We start from the raw sequence: 13,130 nt of genomic DNA, 5'->3' as shown, positions 1-13,130 counted from the left end.
GAATGATTGAATGCCGTTTTCCCCTTCCTAGCATCGCCAAGAGTACTGCGAAGCATGTGTGAGAACTATTACAGGTACGCCAAGCCCAGGAAAATCCGCATTTGCATTGGTACCTGGAATGTGAATGGCGGAAAGCAGTTCAGAAGCATTGCTTTCAAAAATCAGACTCTGACCGACTGGCTTCTCGATGCTCCAAAAATTGCTGGAATTCAGGAGTTCCAAGGTAATCAAGGTCTTGTCTTCATTTTCACCAAAATGGGGGAAAAAAACTGGCGTGGGGTTCCCCCCCAAGAGCATACTAGACCCTTTTGGTCTGGTATGGATTTTAAGGGGATCCACACACCCAAGTGGCGTGGGTTTTCCCCAAAAATCCACACCAGACCCTTATCCGAGCATGCACGCCGGTCAGGAATTGGGGGGACAAGCGAGCGCCCCCTCCCCCTAGACCATACCAGACCACATGCCCTCAACATGGGGGGGGGGGGTGGGTCCTTGGGGGCGCTGGTGGGTCCTTAGGGGCCCTGCCCCCCCCCCCCCCAAAGCACCCTGTTCCCATGTTGATGGGGAAAAGGGCCTCTTTCCGGCAACCCTGGCTGGTGGTTGTCGGGGTCTTTGGGTGGGGGGCTTATCAGAATCTGGAAGCCCCCATTACTGGAAGCCCCCCTTAACAAGGGGACACCTCAGATACCGACCCCCCCACCCTATGTGAGTGAGTATGGGGTACATTGTACCCCTACCCATTCACCCAAAAAAAGTGTCAAAAATTATAAACAGTACACAGGTTTTTGACAAAGTAATTAAAGCAGCTCCGGCGTCTCTTCTCCTTCCGATTTTTTTTTTTTTTTTTCTCTCCGCTGATGTCTTCTTCTGCTGCCGATTCTCTTCTCCTGCTGCCAGTTCTCCTCTCTCCGCTGTCTTCTCCCGCTGCTGGTTCTCCTCTATCCGCTGTCTTCTCCCTCTGCCCAGTTCTCCTCTCTCCACTGTCTTCTCCCTCTGCTGGTTCTCCTCTCTCCGCTGTCTCCTCCCTCTGCCCGGTTCTCCTCTCTCCGCTGTCTCCTCCCTCTGCCCGGTTCTCCTCTCTCCGCTGTCTCCTCCCTCTGCCCGGTTCTCCTCTCTCCGCTGTCTCCTCCCTCTGCCCGGTTCTCCTCTCTCCGCTGTCTTCTCCTGCTGCCGGTTCTCCTCTCTCCGTATGCTTTGTTAAAATTCTGTTTAATGTCTGGATATAATCTAAACCTTCATTAAAGGGCAAAGTCAGACACACCATATTTCATAGCCCAAATGTTCACCAAAAATCTGTTATTTTATGATTTTGTAATTTGAAGACGTTTAGCTTTATACTTCATAAAGGTTACTCTTTTTGTCTTTTCTTTTTTTTTTTTTTTTTTTTTTTTTTTTTTAAATCTCAGATAGAAGAAGTAAGCCAACAGATATATTTGCCATCGGCTTTGAGGAGATGGTTGAATTGAATGCAGGAAATATTGTCAATGCAAGGTGAGTTTTGGAAGGCTAACCCACTATTCCTCTATGTGTCAATGGCTATTAAGGGCATACTGACCTGATATGGGTGGGGGATGATGCATGGGTAAAGCTTAAAGTGGTTCAATGTGTGCAGCAGTCCCCCTAATACTTATGTGTGCAGCAGCCCCCCTAATACTTACCTGAGCCCAATCTTGATCCAGCGATGTTGCATGAGTGCCTTGGCTGAGACAGAGCAGCGGGCACCATTGGCTACCGTTGCTGTCAGTCAAAGTCAATGAGCCAATGAGGGGAGAGAGGGGATGGGGCCGAGTCGTGGCTCCGTGTCTGAATGGACACACAGAGCAGCACCTCGGCTTGGGTGCCTCCCATGGCAAGCTGCTTGCTGTGGGGGCACTCGGCGGGAGGGAGAGGGCAGGAGTTCCGTCGAGGGATGCGATAAGAGGAAGATCGGGGCCACTCTGTGCAAAACCACTGCACAGAGCAGGTAAGTATAACATAATGTTATTTTTAAACCAATAAAAACAAGACTTTAATATTTTATATTGTAAGTTCACCTTTTTACAAAAAAATAAAAAGTAAACGAACACTCTTCACCCTCCCCACCCCCTTGGGCACTGCTGCGATCTGGTCATTTCAAAGCCCCACTCTTATTTTCTTTTCTTTCCTTAGGACCTCTGAGATGGATCACAGCGATTCTGATTCGTCAAGTGCTGGCATGTGATGTCATTGACCAATTCAGAATCACTCTGGTCCATCCTGGAAGTCCTAAGGAAAGAAGAGGTAGAAGAGCAGGCCTTGAAATTCCCAGACATGTGCACCTGCTGTGTGATGGGCAGTGACCGTTAATCTCCCATGGAAGTAAGTAGGGGTGGGTGTTCACCTTTTCACCAGGAAAAAATATGAAAAGGTGAACTTGAAAGAGGGGGGAAGAGAAACCACAGTGGTCACTGGGGCCAAAGCTGTCAGTCCCGTGTGGTTTACATTGTATTAATTGAGGCAAAATTTACTTATTCGAATATCAGGAATGGTATTAGCACATCAAAAATGGCTGCAAAGATATAGAAATATCCATTCTCAGATCAAAAGGGCCTCCATAGTTGTGCTGGTTGGTGATCCCCGGGCAGGATGTTCAAACTGCCCGGTATCACTAACTAGCACAACAATGGACTCTCATTTTAATATAGATGCCCAAAATCTGACTTGTATTTTAGTAGAGACTTCTGGGAAAACCAGTGAGCTAATCATTCAAACGGGAAATGACATATCGGGGGGCGTTCTGTAAACCATCTGTGTACAGAACTCCTCCAGGTAGCCATATTGTTTTTTACAGAGATTACAGCACTGCAGATTGAAAATGAAAGGTAATATATAATAACATTCAATTACATTATGACTTGTGTAGCAATTGTTTATGCTGTATTCATTTTTTTTTTTCATTTGCTATTTTTTTAAGTTGAGTTATCCTTTAATGTAATGGATGTGTCTTCCCTGCAGCACAACCAACCAGAAGCTGTGGGCTGCAGAGCTTCAGAAGACCATATCCCGGGACAATAAGTATGTTCTGCTGGCATCGGAACAATTGGTCGGCGTGTGTCTTTTCGTCTTCATAAGACCCCAGCATGCCCCTTTTATCAGGTCAGTCATCCATATGTGTTAGTGGTCCTGCACAGTTGAATATGGTAGAGATATATAATGGACAGTTGGGCAACGTAGAATTGATATTGGGTACCAATGAGCATTGGATTTCCTCAAATTCACCTGCTGGGATTTTACGATGCGTTCACTGCTGCAACCTTTTCCCCCACTTAATTTTTTTTTCTTTTCAGAAAGTTTTTAATTTCATGAAGCTCCAGTACACATCTTGCAATAAACCAGCCTGGAAAATCAGATTATAGACCAGGGGTCTCCAAACTTTCTAAGCAAAAGGGCCAATTTACCGTCTTTCAGGCTTTGGGGGTGGGGCGACTGTGGCTAGTGAGTGTAGGAAATGCCCCGGTATCTGTGCCCTTTCATTGGTTTGAATTAAATCTTGCTCCCTTGATGTCAGTAGGGGAAATGGTGCCTCGTCATTGGTGAAATAGTGCCCCAAGGGCCAGATAACGGCAAGCAAGAGCCACTTCCGGCCCCCGGGCCGCAGTTTGGAGACCACTGTTATAGACAGTCATTGCTTGCATGCAGTAAGCAGGCTGGAAATTGAGCCGTTTGGTTTTTTCTTCATTCTAATGTGTGCCATTGTCTTTGACCATTTTGATACTGCTATTATAGGGATGTTGCAGTGGACACGGTGAAGACCGGAATGGGAGGAGCCACAGGGAACAAAGGTGCAGTCGCCATCAGAATGCTGTTCCACACCACCACCCTCTGCTTTGTCTGCAGTCACTTTGCTGCTGGACAGTCTCAGGTCAAAGAAAGGAATGAAGATTACAACGAAATAGTTCGCAAGCTAAGCTTTCCAATGGTACCAACCTCAAATTCTCAGATTTCTGTATTTCTGGGTTGCTTAATCTGCATTTGTATAGACAGTTAGGAACTAGGAGCCCTGAGATTACCCGTCAGCTTTTGGTGTGGGAGACATACTGGAATTTGAGGTTTCCAATGGCCATAGGTGTGCGCATGCATACTTATATTAAATGTAAAAAAATGACAGAAAAGATGTTGGTCAGACATATTATTTATTGCTACACAAATGTTAATATCAAGTCTAAGAAACTATAGAGACTGCAGACTTTTTTTTTTCTTTTTTTTCTTTTTAATGCTGCCATGTTTATTGATGCTTTTGACATAATGGGCAACGCTTCCCACATTGGCACGAGGCATCTCCTGTTCTAACGAAAAGCTTAATATTTTCAGTGTAGACAGACAATCCATCATAGAAAACCAAACTGGACATTCATATTGTGCTTAACGATAACAATTTAAATAATGCTGACTGTACACAGTGAGAATCTCACTTGGTTTAGCAGGAACCAGCCGAGGTTTAAACCGTTAATGGAAAGGCTGAATGTACCAAGTTGATCAATCAACTTTGGTACTACCAGCATGCCGGATTCTCTTACAATTATTGCTAGCGGCTATAGCAGCATACTCTTCCAGCAGGCATGGCTTGCCCACCCATGGTTGCAGGAAAGAAATTTGCACTATGTATGGCCGGCCTAAGTAACATGAATTTTACTTTATTTAAAGAGCAACTGAACTCTGCCTGCTTTTTTGGGCACAGATTCTAAAAGATTCAAGGATGGACTGAGCCCAGCAGTCTCTTCACTTTTCTCCCCTCCCATATCTGTCTGACACAATATCATCATACTCTTACTGCCTTCTCTATGCCCTGGAGAATATAGAATCAAGACAATCTACAGAAGTAAATAAAAAAAAAAATTTTTTTGCAAGAGCTTTGAAACTTGATTACTCTATGATGCCTGCAGCTACTGAGATCAGTGATAGTGTTATTTAAAGTAGAACTATAGGCTTTTTTTTTTTTCATTTTCAACAGAGTATTATAACCCTTTTCAGATTTTTTGCCCAGTGTGTCCCATTGGGGAGATTTAGCTTGGCCAAAACAGGAAGTGAGAGGAAACCCCTGCAAATTAAGGAACCACTTGGGGCCCCCCAGGTCACCAGAGCTAGTGTCCCCATTGGAAGATTTCCCCTCTGACTGTTCTGGGGACAACCCAAAATTGGGGATTTTCTTTTACTTTTTACTTTTACGGTAAACAGGACAAATAGAGAGGGTGAATCTCCCTAATAGGGACACAGACAGTAATAAAAATTCATGTTCCAATCTACCTCTACAAAAAATAAAAATGTTGCCTTTAGTTATACTTTAAAGCACTTTTACTGCTTTTTAAAACATGTAAATGATTAAATGTCCATAGCCTGGCCAAGGTTCTATTTTCAGCTGATCTCTTTAAATATAAATCTACCTTCACATAAAGAAGATCTGAGGGTTCTGGTGACCACTAGCCAATGGCATTACATTTTCCAGAGACTTTAGAGCAATATTTTAAAATAAGTGGTTCGGTCTTATATGCTAGAATGATGTATTTTGGGCAAGCTGGTGACTAATTGTTAGAGGAATAGACAGATTCCTTCATGCAGGAATACATGCAGAATCTTCATTTGGAATGTTCTTTTGCCATTAATACTCCAGTGGATTAGGGTAGGACAGCAGAGCCACCTTAAATGGCTGTGTGTGGATTTCCAATGTACTGTATGTAGAAGAGACCTCTGATTTTATTTCAATTTAAAGCTGTAATAAATCCAAAAAGCAAACATTTATTATATACAGTAGCAGCTTACCAATTCTTAGATGTGGTGGCTGCATTTGCTTTCTTTTTTAGACTTTCTTCTGTTTTCACCTGGTGATCCAGCCAGTATGTCTCTTACTGCAGATTTATCAGCTACAGGGATGAGATGAACCAATTACTACTGACAGCGGTACTTACAATGATCAGCCTTAATTTATGTCAAACCTTTATCTCAAAAGATTAAAAAAAATTCTGTAACTGCTTATAAAGTGTGAGCTGGAGTTTTTTTTAACTGCTATATATAACCCCCCCCCCCCCCCAAAAAAAAAGAAATTACAATGCTGCTGTCCAAAGGTGCCCCTGTGCTCCTTCATACAGAGTGCGGTCCTCTAATACAGAAGGAGAGATACTGGCCATATTACCAGGTGAAAACACAGAGGGGGAAAAAAAGCCTAAAAAGAAAATGAATGCAGCCACCACATCTGATGATTGGTAAGCTGTAATGTATAAAATGTTTCCTTTTTTTGGTTTTAATACTACTTTAAAACTGCATTTAATTGGTTCCCATTTGCTTGCAAGTAAAGCAATTTTTTTTTTTTTTTTTTTGTAAATACATAAACTGTATGAAACCTTTTGCTGTTGGCCTACCTGGATGGTAATATCTACATTAAATGCTTCCACTTGTTTCTGCAGGGACGAATGCTTTTCTCTCACGACTATGTCTTCTGGTGTGGTGACTTCAATTATCGCATTGATTTTCCCAATGAGGATGTGAAGGAGCTGATCCGAAGTCAGAACTGGGATTCCCTTATACCTGGAGATCAGCTAATAAAACAAAAAGATTCTGGACAAGTATGTGGTCAGGGTATTGTGTGCAGTTATTAGTCAAGTTGTATTTTTGACGATTTCGTTTTATTATTGAACAACTACAGTGCTCTTGTCAATCTAAAATGTTAATAAACCTCAAACCTGAATATTTAACCACCTCCCGCCCGGCCTATAGCAGAATGATGGCCGAGCGGTGGTTCAGTTATCCTGACTGGGCGTCATTTGACAGGATAACAGCCGCCGCGCGCCCATGGGGGCGCTCATTGCAGCGATCGGTGGTGCGGTGTGTCAGTCTGACACACCGATCTCGGTAAAGAGCCTCCGCGGAAGCTCTTTACCACGTGATCAGCCGTGTCCAATCACGGCTGATCACGATGTAAACAGGAAGAGCCGTTGATCGGCTTTTCCTCATTCGCGTCTGACAGACCCGAGTAGAGGAGAGCTGATCGGCGGCTCTCCTGACGGGGGGGTTCTGCGCTGATTGTTTATCAGCGCAGCCCCCCCTCAGATGCCCACACTAGACCACCAGGGAAGCCCCCAGCATGTGGCTGGCCAGGTACATCCCCCATGGCCATCCACATGTGAAAAAATATGCCAATCAGTGCCCACAAATGGGCACTGACTGGCACCTCTGTGGTACATTACAAAACAGGGATGTCCATCAGTGCCCATCCGTGCCACCTCGGTGCCACCTCATCAGTGCCTGTCAGTGCAGCCATATCAGTGCCCTTTATTGAAGAAGAAAACGTACTTATTTACAAAAAAATGTCACAGAAACAAAGAAAAACCTTGTTTTTTTTTTTCAAAATTTTCAGTCTTTTTTTATTTGTTGCGCAAAAAATAAAAATTGCAGAGGTGATCAAATACCACCAAAAGAAATCTCTATTTGTGGGAACAAAATGATAAAAAATGTGTTTAGGTACAGTGTTGCATGACCGCGCAATTGTCATTTAAACTGCGACAGCGCTGAAAGCTGAAAATTGATCTGGGCAGGAAGGTGTCTAAGTGCCTGGTATTGAAGTGGTTATGGAAGTGAAAGTGAGGATTTGGCTTTCTTAGTAGAATATATATGTGTGAACAATTATTGGGCAACGATCAGGCTACTTTCACACTGAGGCACTTTACAGGCGCTATAGCGCTAAAAATATCTCCAGCAAAGCGCCTGTAAAGAGCCTCTCCTGTCACTCCTGTGTGAAAGCCTGAGTGCTTTCACACTGGAGTGGTGCACTTGTGGGATGTTAAAAACAGTCCTGCAAGCAGCATTTTTGAGGCACTGTAGGAGCGGTGTATACACCTCTCCTAAAAGTCACCGGCACATTTAACCCTTTTTCGGCCATTAGCGGGGGGTTAAAAGCAGTCTTTCGTATCTGATATTTCTCATACGAAAATCGTACGTAAACAGTACACATTAAACTAAAATCTTTTGTTCTGTTTACGTACGAGAAAAATTTTGAAGTTTGTTCGTAAGGTTGAAATCGGTTGTCGAAAGTTGTGTACACACTATCAGAAAATCGTACAATCGTTCCTTGTACAAAAATGTTCACCTAATTTTCTTATAGTGTGTACGGGGCATTAAAGTGAGAATAACAATGAAACAACTCAAAATTTACAAATCAACATTTTTGACGTTTCAAAAAAAAAAATCAGTGACCGATATAGCCATCCTTCTTTTCAATAAGTCGTAAACCATTCATTCATGAAGTCTGTCAGTTTCTTGATCTGTTGATGATCATTGATCTGTTGAGGATGATAATCTTTAATAATACCAGCTCATACCAGTACCCCACCTCCACCTTGCTGCCATCTGAGTCGAAGTGGACCTCTGTGCCCGTTACTGATCCAGCCACAGGCCCATTCATCTGGTCCGTCAAGAGTCACTCTCATCTCATCATTCCATAAAACCTTTGAAAAATCTGTTTTCAGATATTTCCTGGATACGTCTTGCTGTTTCAATTTGTGTGTCTTGTTCGGTGTTGGTTGGGTTTCAGCCATCCTTACCTTGACCATTTCTCTGAGCACTGAACACCTTGTACTGTTGTATGATCAAAAGAACCATAGTCATTCCCAGGACATGTGTCCTTTCCAGCTTTATAGAAGGGTTCCTGCTTTACCTGTGCACCCCCCAACCACTCCAGTCTGATTCAGGTTTTCATGCCATCATTTAGTCTACATAAGCTCCCCTCGTCTCACAAACTCATAATCTCTTAAAATAGGTGTGTTTGCAGTATGAGTTTAGTGATTGGATGGTGTTCATGTAGAGACTATGAGGGTCATTCACTAAGAAGAAGGCACTGCACCAGTTCATACATTAATTGGTGCGCTGAAAATGTCATTAATCGAACTTGCGAACCGGCGCATATTGAAGCGCAAATAGCGATAATAAATACCTGCATATGTTAAATGCAACTGGCACTAGGGTAACTGCGGTTTTCTCATTGATAATAGCGCTTGCCCAATACAATTGGTTACTTTCATCTAATTGGAAGTGTCTTGTTAGGCATTTAGTAGGTGCTCTCAGTTAATTAACCCTTTTGATGCTAAACTCATTCCTATAACTTCTTATATATCTTTGAAATGTATTTGTTTTTCTTTTTTTACCCAAATCTTTCACTACATTACAAAGAACAGAGAAGTGTTTCTAAACCCAATAAATAATAATTTCAGATCTTGATATTTAAAGGTGACCATACACTGCAATCAGTTGGATCTTAAATAAATTAGATTTAGTGCAAGAGCCTATTTGATTTCCTATAATTTGAATTAATTGTTCAAGTGCGTCTTCCTATCATCTATTTTGCCTAAATATCGAGTTGTACAGAGATTGGCCAATCAGATTGCATAGTGCATATCCATCTTAAGTGTCAAATTTGGAATATAGATGTGCCATGACCCACTTGTATTTTCCAAATGTTATTTCGTGGTCATTATACAAGGCACATGAGAGACCACCTTTTTTCAAGACATGCTACAGTAGAGTGATCAGGAATCTTCAAACTACGGCTCTCCAGCTGTTGCGGAACTACACATCCCATGAGGTATTGTAAAACTCTGACATTCACAGACATGACTAGGCATGATGGGAATTGTAGTTCCTGAACAACCGGAGGGCCGTAGTTTGACGACCCCTGTGCTAGACCATTATTATGCCTCCAGAATTGGGAGTGTGGCATCTACCCAACTTCTCTCTTTGCTGGTGGACACAAGAACCTACATCTATCTATCTATCTACACACACGCTACCCCATGTAAAAATAAGTAAAAAATTATCTTAATTAAGAAATTCACAGCAGGACAAGCAGCTTCCTGGAGGGACGTGATGTCATTCCACTGCTTCCGGGAACCAGATATGCACCACGGGTACATACCTCCGCGCACAGAGCAGTTGCGCATCTCACATACACAGCAGTCGCACATCTAGATGCATTTGGCGCATCTAGCTGCAGCAACCCAATTTTTATGGACATTAATAGTAAAGTAGATGCAGATTTCCAGGACTGGAGTAGCAAATGTTTCTAGTGAAAGGCAACTGGTGTTTTCTATTAAACAATGTCTAAATGGGCCATTGACATGCGTCACAGTTGTACTTAGGAATGTGTCTTTGCAAAGCTAAACTGAATAAAAACCTTTCTTATTTTTGCTTGGGGATAGAGTGCAGAGGGATTAGAGATCTTGACAGTTTTTGTGGATGTCTGCACCTCTGATAGGGTGAAGACACCTCCCAAATTTTGCCAGTTTCTCCTTCAAATTTATTCACTTCCTGTCACATAGCCAAACAGGAAGTGAGGGTAAAACACTACCAATGTCTTTCCTTGGGGACACACAAGTTAATCTAAATAGTTTCCCCATTAGTCAAATTTCACTCCAGCATTTTGCGGTGTACACCCCAAATTATTAGGCATCTTGGACTTTGGGGTTTATTTACTAAAGGCAAATCCACTTTGCACTACAAGTGCACTTGGAAGCATCTTTGCTTCTACATGATTGGATGATAAAATCACCAATGCTTCCCCCCACATTTACAGCGAGTACACTTGTATTGCAAAGTAGATTTGCCTCTAATAAACCCCAAAATACCTTATATTTTGTGGTGTACACAAAAAGTGCTAGAGTGCAATTTGCCTAATGGGGACACTAGTTAGATTGACCTGTGTGTCCCCAAAGAAAGACATTGGTAGGGTTTTACCCTCACTTCCTGTTTGGCTATGTGACAGGAAGTGAAGACAATTTTCAGAAAATGGACACAAAGCCCAACCTAAAAAGGACAAGCAGGGGTTCTAACACTCACTTGGTTTCCCTCAGATGCCCACAATTAGAATAGGATTGTCTTGAGCTATATTTTAGCTCAGTGCTCTAAATAAGTGATTCTCAACCCTGTCCTCAAGTACCCCCAACAGGCCATGTTTGCAGATTTTCCTTCATCTTGCACAGGTGCTTTAAATCACAGGCAATGGCTTGGTATTTTGGACAGCCATTTTAGCTAAGATAAATTCCCAAAACATGTTCTGTCAGGGGTACTTGAAGACTGAGGCTGAGAACCACTGCGCTAAAATGGAAAATTGAATACTTGCCGCGCTGTAATTTTCCTCTCCTGGTGACTATCCATGGCAGCGTACGCACAATCCATGCATATGCTGCCATAAAGGCACCAGGAAAGTAGCTTTTCGACAAATCACATCCTTTTTTTGTTTTGCCATGCCAATCAGCCTAGTTAAGCTGCAGCTGGGAAATCTGTTGCATGAAAATTGTTTAGGGGTGGAGTGTAAAATGTATTACTTGGATCGAGCATGCATCTGCAAAACACATAAAACATACAAATTTGCTACAAATTTTATTGGTCAACAAAACAGGACTTGGAAAAGAGCAAGAAAAGCAAAAAAAAAACATGTATGTTAATTTGAGACACTAACAAAATATGGTTTTGAGGTCTGACCATTTTGCAGAGGAAATTAACAGGAGTTAAAAGGACTTTAAACATTTATTAGTCACAACAGCTTGAGGAACATTTTGCAAAATAATGCAACACAGACAATTAAATCGAAGTGAAACTAACAACCTACAAACGACACACATTGACATCAAAAATGTTTCAGGGAAAAATATCCCCCCCCCCCCCCAAAAAAAAAAAATCTGTTTTGTAAAGATGTAACAAACAAAATACAAAGAGAAAATACATGTGTTACAAACTCTATAAGGACACTCAAATGTACTCTCTTGCCCCACACACCTCAAGCAATCTGGCCTCTTTTCAGGGCATGGTAAAGAATGCTATCTGTAAGCTTTATATTACATAGGTTTGTGTGCTTATGAGGCAATTGAAAACGCATGCACAGTCCATGAAACACACAAAATGCAAATTCACCCAGTGTAGAGACATTACTTCAAAGTGGGTACACCTGTTAAGGATGTCCCTAAATTACTAACCCAAAAAGCACTCTCTCTGAGCATGCCTAGAAAAATCCAAGTGCTGTTCACACACAAAAAGCACACAAAAAACAGTCCCTGAGCATGCCCAGACCAACTCAAATGCAGTTAGCACAAAAATAAACCACCCCCTGTCCAAAATTAAGCACATCATTCAGCATGCTACAAAATTAGATTGAACAAACATCCCCGGGTCAAGGGGGGCAAAAAAAGAGCCTAACATGGGCAAAAGTTATACAATAAATACCATTGCAGTCTATGGGAACTGACTTGGTAATTTAAAGCTACCCCTAGCCAAATCACACAGCAAGCCAGCCCATGAAAGGGGGGGTGGACGCTTGGAGGCAGGAGGGGCTCGGGCTCCCCAAAAGTCAACCACTTTGTTCCCATATTCGGGGGGGACAAGGGCCTCTTCCACACAACCCTAGGCTGGAGTTGTGGGGGGTTGCAGACAAGGGGCTTTATGGAATGTGGAATGCACCTTTAAACTAGTGGGTACAAGGTGCTTTGTGGTTGGTATTGGGCTGAGCCCAACATGCCCCAAAGGCAGCCAGTTATGTTGAGTGCATGTGGCCTTTTATGGCTCAGGAGGGGTTTGGGCGATCGCTCTTCTCACCCCTTTTCTAGCTGGCCCTGTTGTTTTCTCTGAAAAAGGATGTAGTTTGGATTGGTGAAGGGAGCTCACAGCCTTTTGAGAATGGAGTGGAGTTCCCCCTTGAAAGCAAAAGCTAGCTCAAGGAAATCATATGCATTAGAGGGGGAAGGTTAAATGCCCTTTTAGGATGCGCTAGAGGAGTGAGAGTCTTTTTACATAATTTTAACAAGGTGCATGTCACATGTTGACAACGTAACATGCTAACACGACCTGCGTACAAATCTCCTTAAAATTACATAGGTGAACCAGCTTAAAAAAAAATTGTCAAGATTAGAGGTGCGCCTGTTCAACCCATGCAATTGCATGTACGTTGCTTGACATTTACTAAGATTTTGGCCGCGCAGTGAACAAACTCATGTGAACAAGCGCAAGAGCCGCACTGCTTACATTGATCTCACGCAGTTCTACACGTACTTGCAGGCACAGCAGGCTTTCTTTGAAAAAGTTACTTTCTCATTCTGTTTTGGGCATATATGTTACTTGGGCAGTTGTTACTAAACTTC

At 42.6% G+C, this 13,130-nt stretch overlaps 1 protein-coding gene across 7 annotated transcripts in view; it reads left to right on the top strand.

Moving 5' to 3' along the window:
* Positions 1 to 13,130, top strand: part of SYNJ1 (synaptojanin 1) — a 177,813-nt gene that overhangs the window by 112,690 nt on the left and 51,993 nt on the right. For all 7 annotated transcript variants that reach the window (XM_073617128.1, XM_073617129.1, XM_073617131.1 and 4 more), the window contains 5 exons: positions 32 to 223; positions 1,407 to 1,491; positions 2,974 to 3,114; positions 3,745 to 3,937; positions 6,417 to 6,575. In XM_073617128.1, the coding sequence (XP_073473229.1) occupies positions 32 to 223; positions 1,407 to 1,491; positions 2,974 to 3,114; positions 3,745 to 3,937; positions 6,417 to 6,575 (770 nt within the window). The remainder of the gene's footprint in view (positions 1 to 31; positions 224 to 1,406; positions 1,492 to 2,973; positions 3,115 to 3,744; positions 3,938 to 6,416; positions 6,576 to 13,130) is intronic.

The sequence above is a fragment of the Aquarana catesbeiana genome, linkage group LG02, assembly GCF_042186555.1.
Source record: "Aquarana catesbeiana isolate 2022-GZ linkage group LG02, ASM4218655v1, whole genome shotgun sequence".
Taxonomy (NCBI): Eukaryota; Metazoa; Chordata; class Amphibia; order Anura; family Ranidae; genus Aquarana; species Aquarana catesbeiana.
This window is presented reverse-complemented; position numbering and strand designations above follow the sequence as displayed.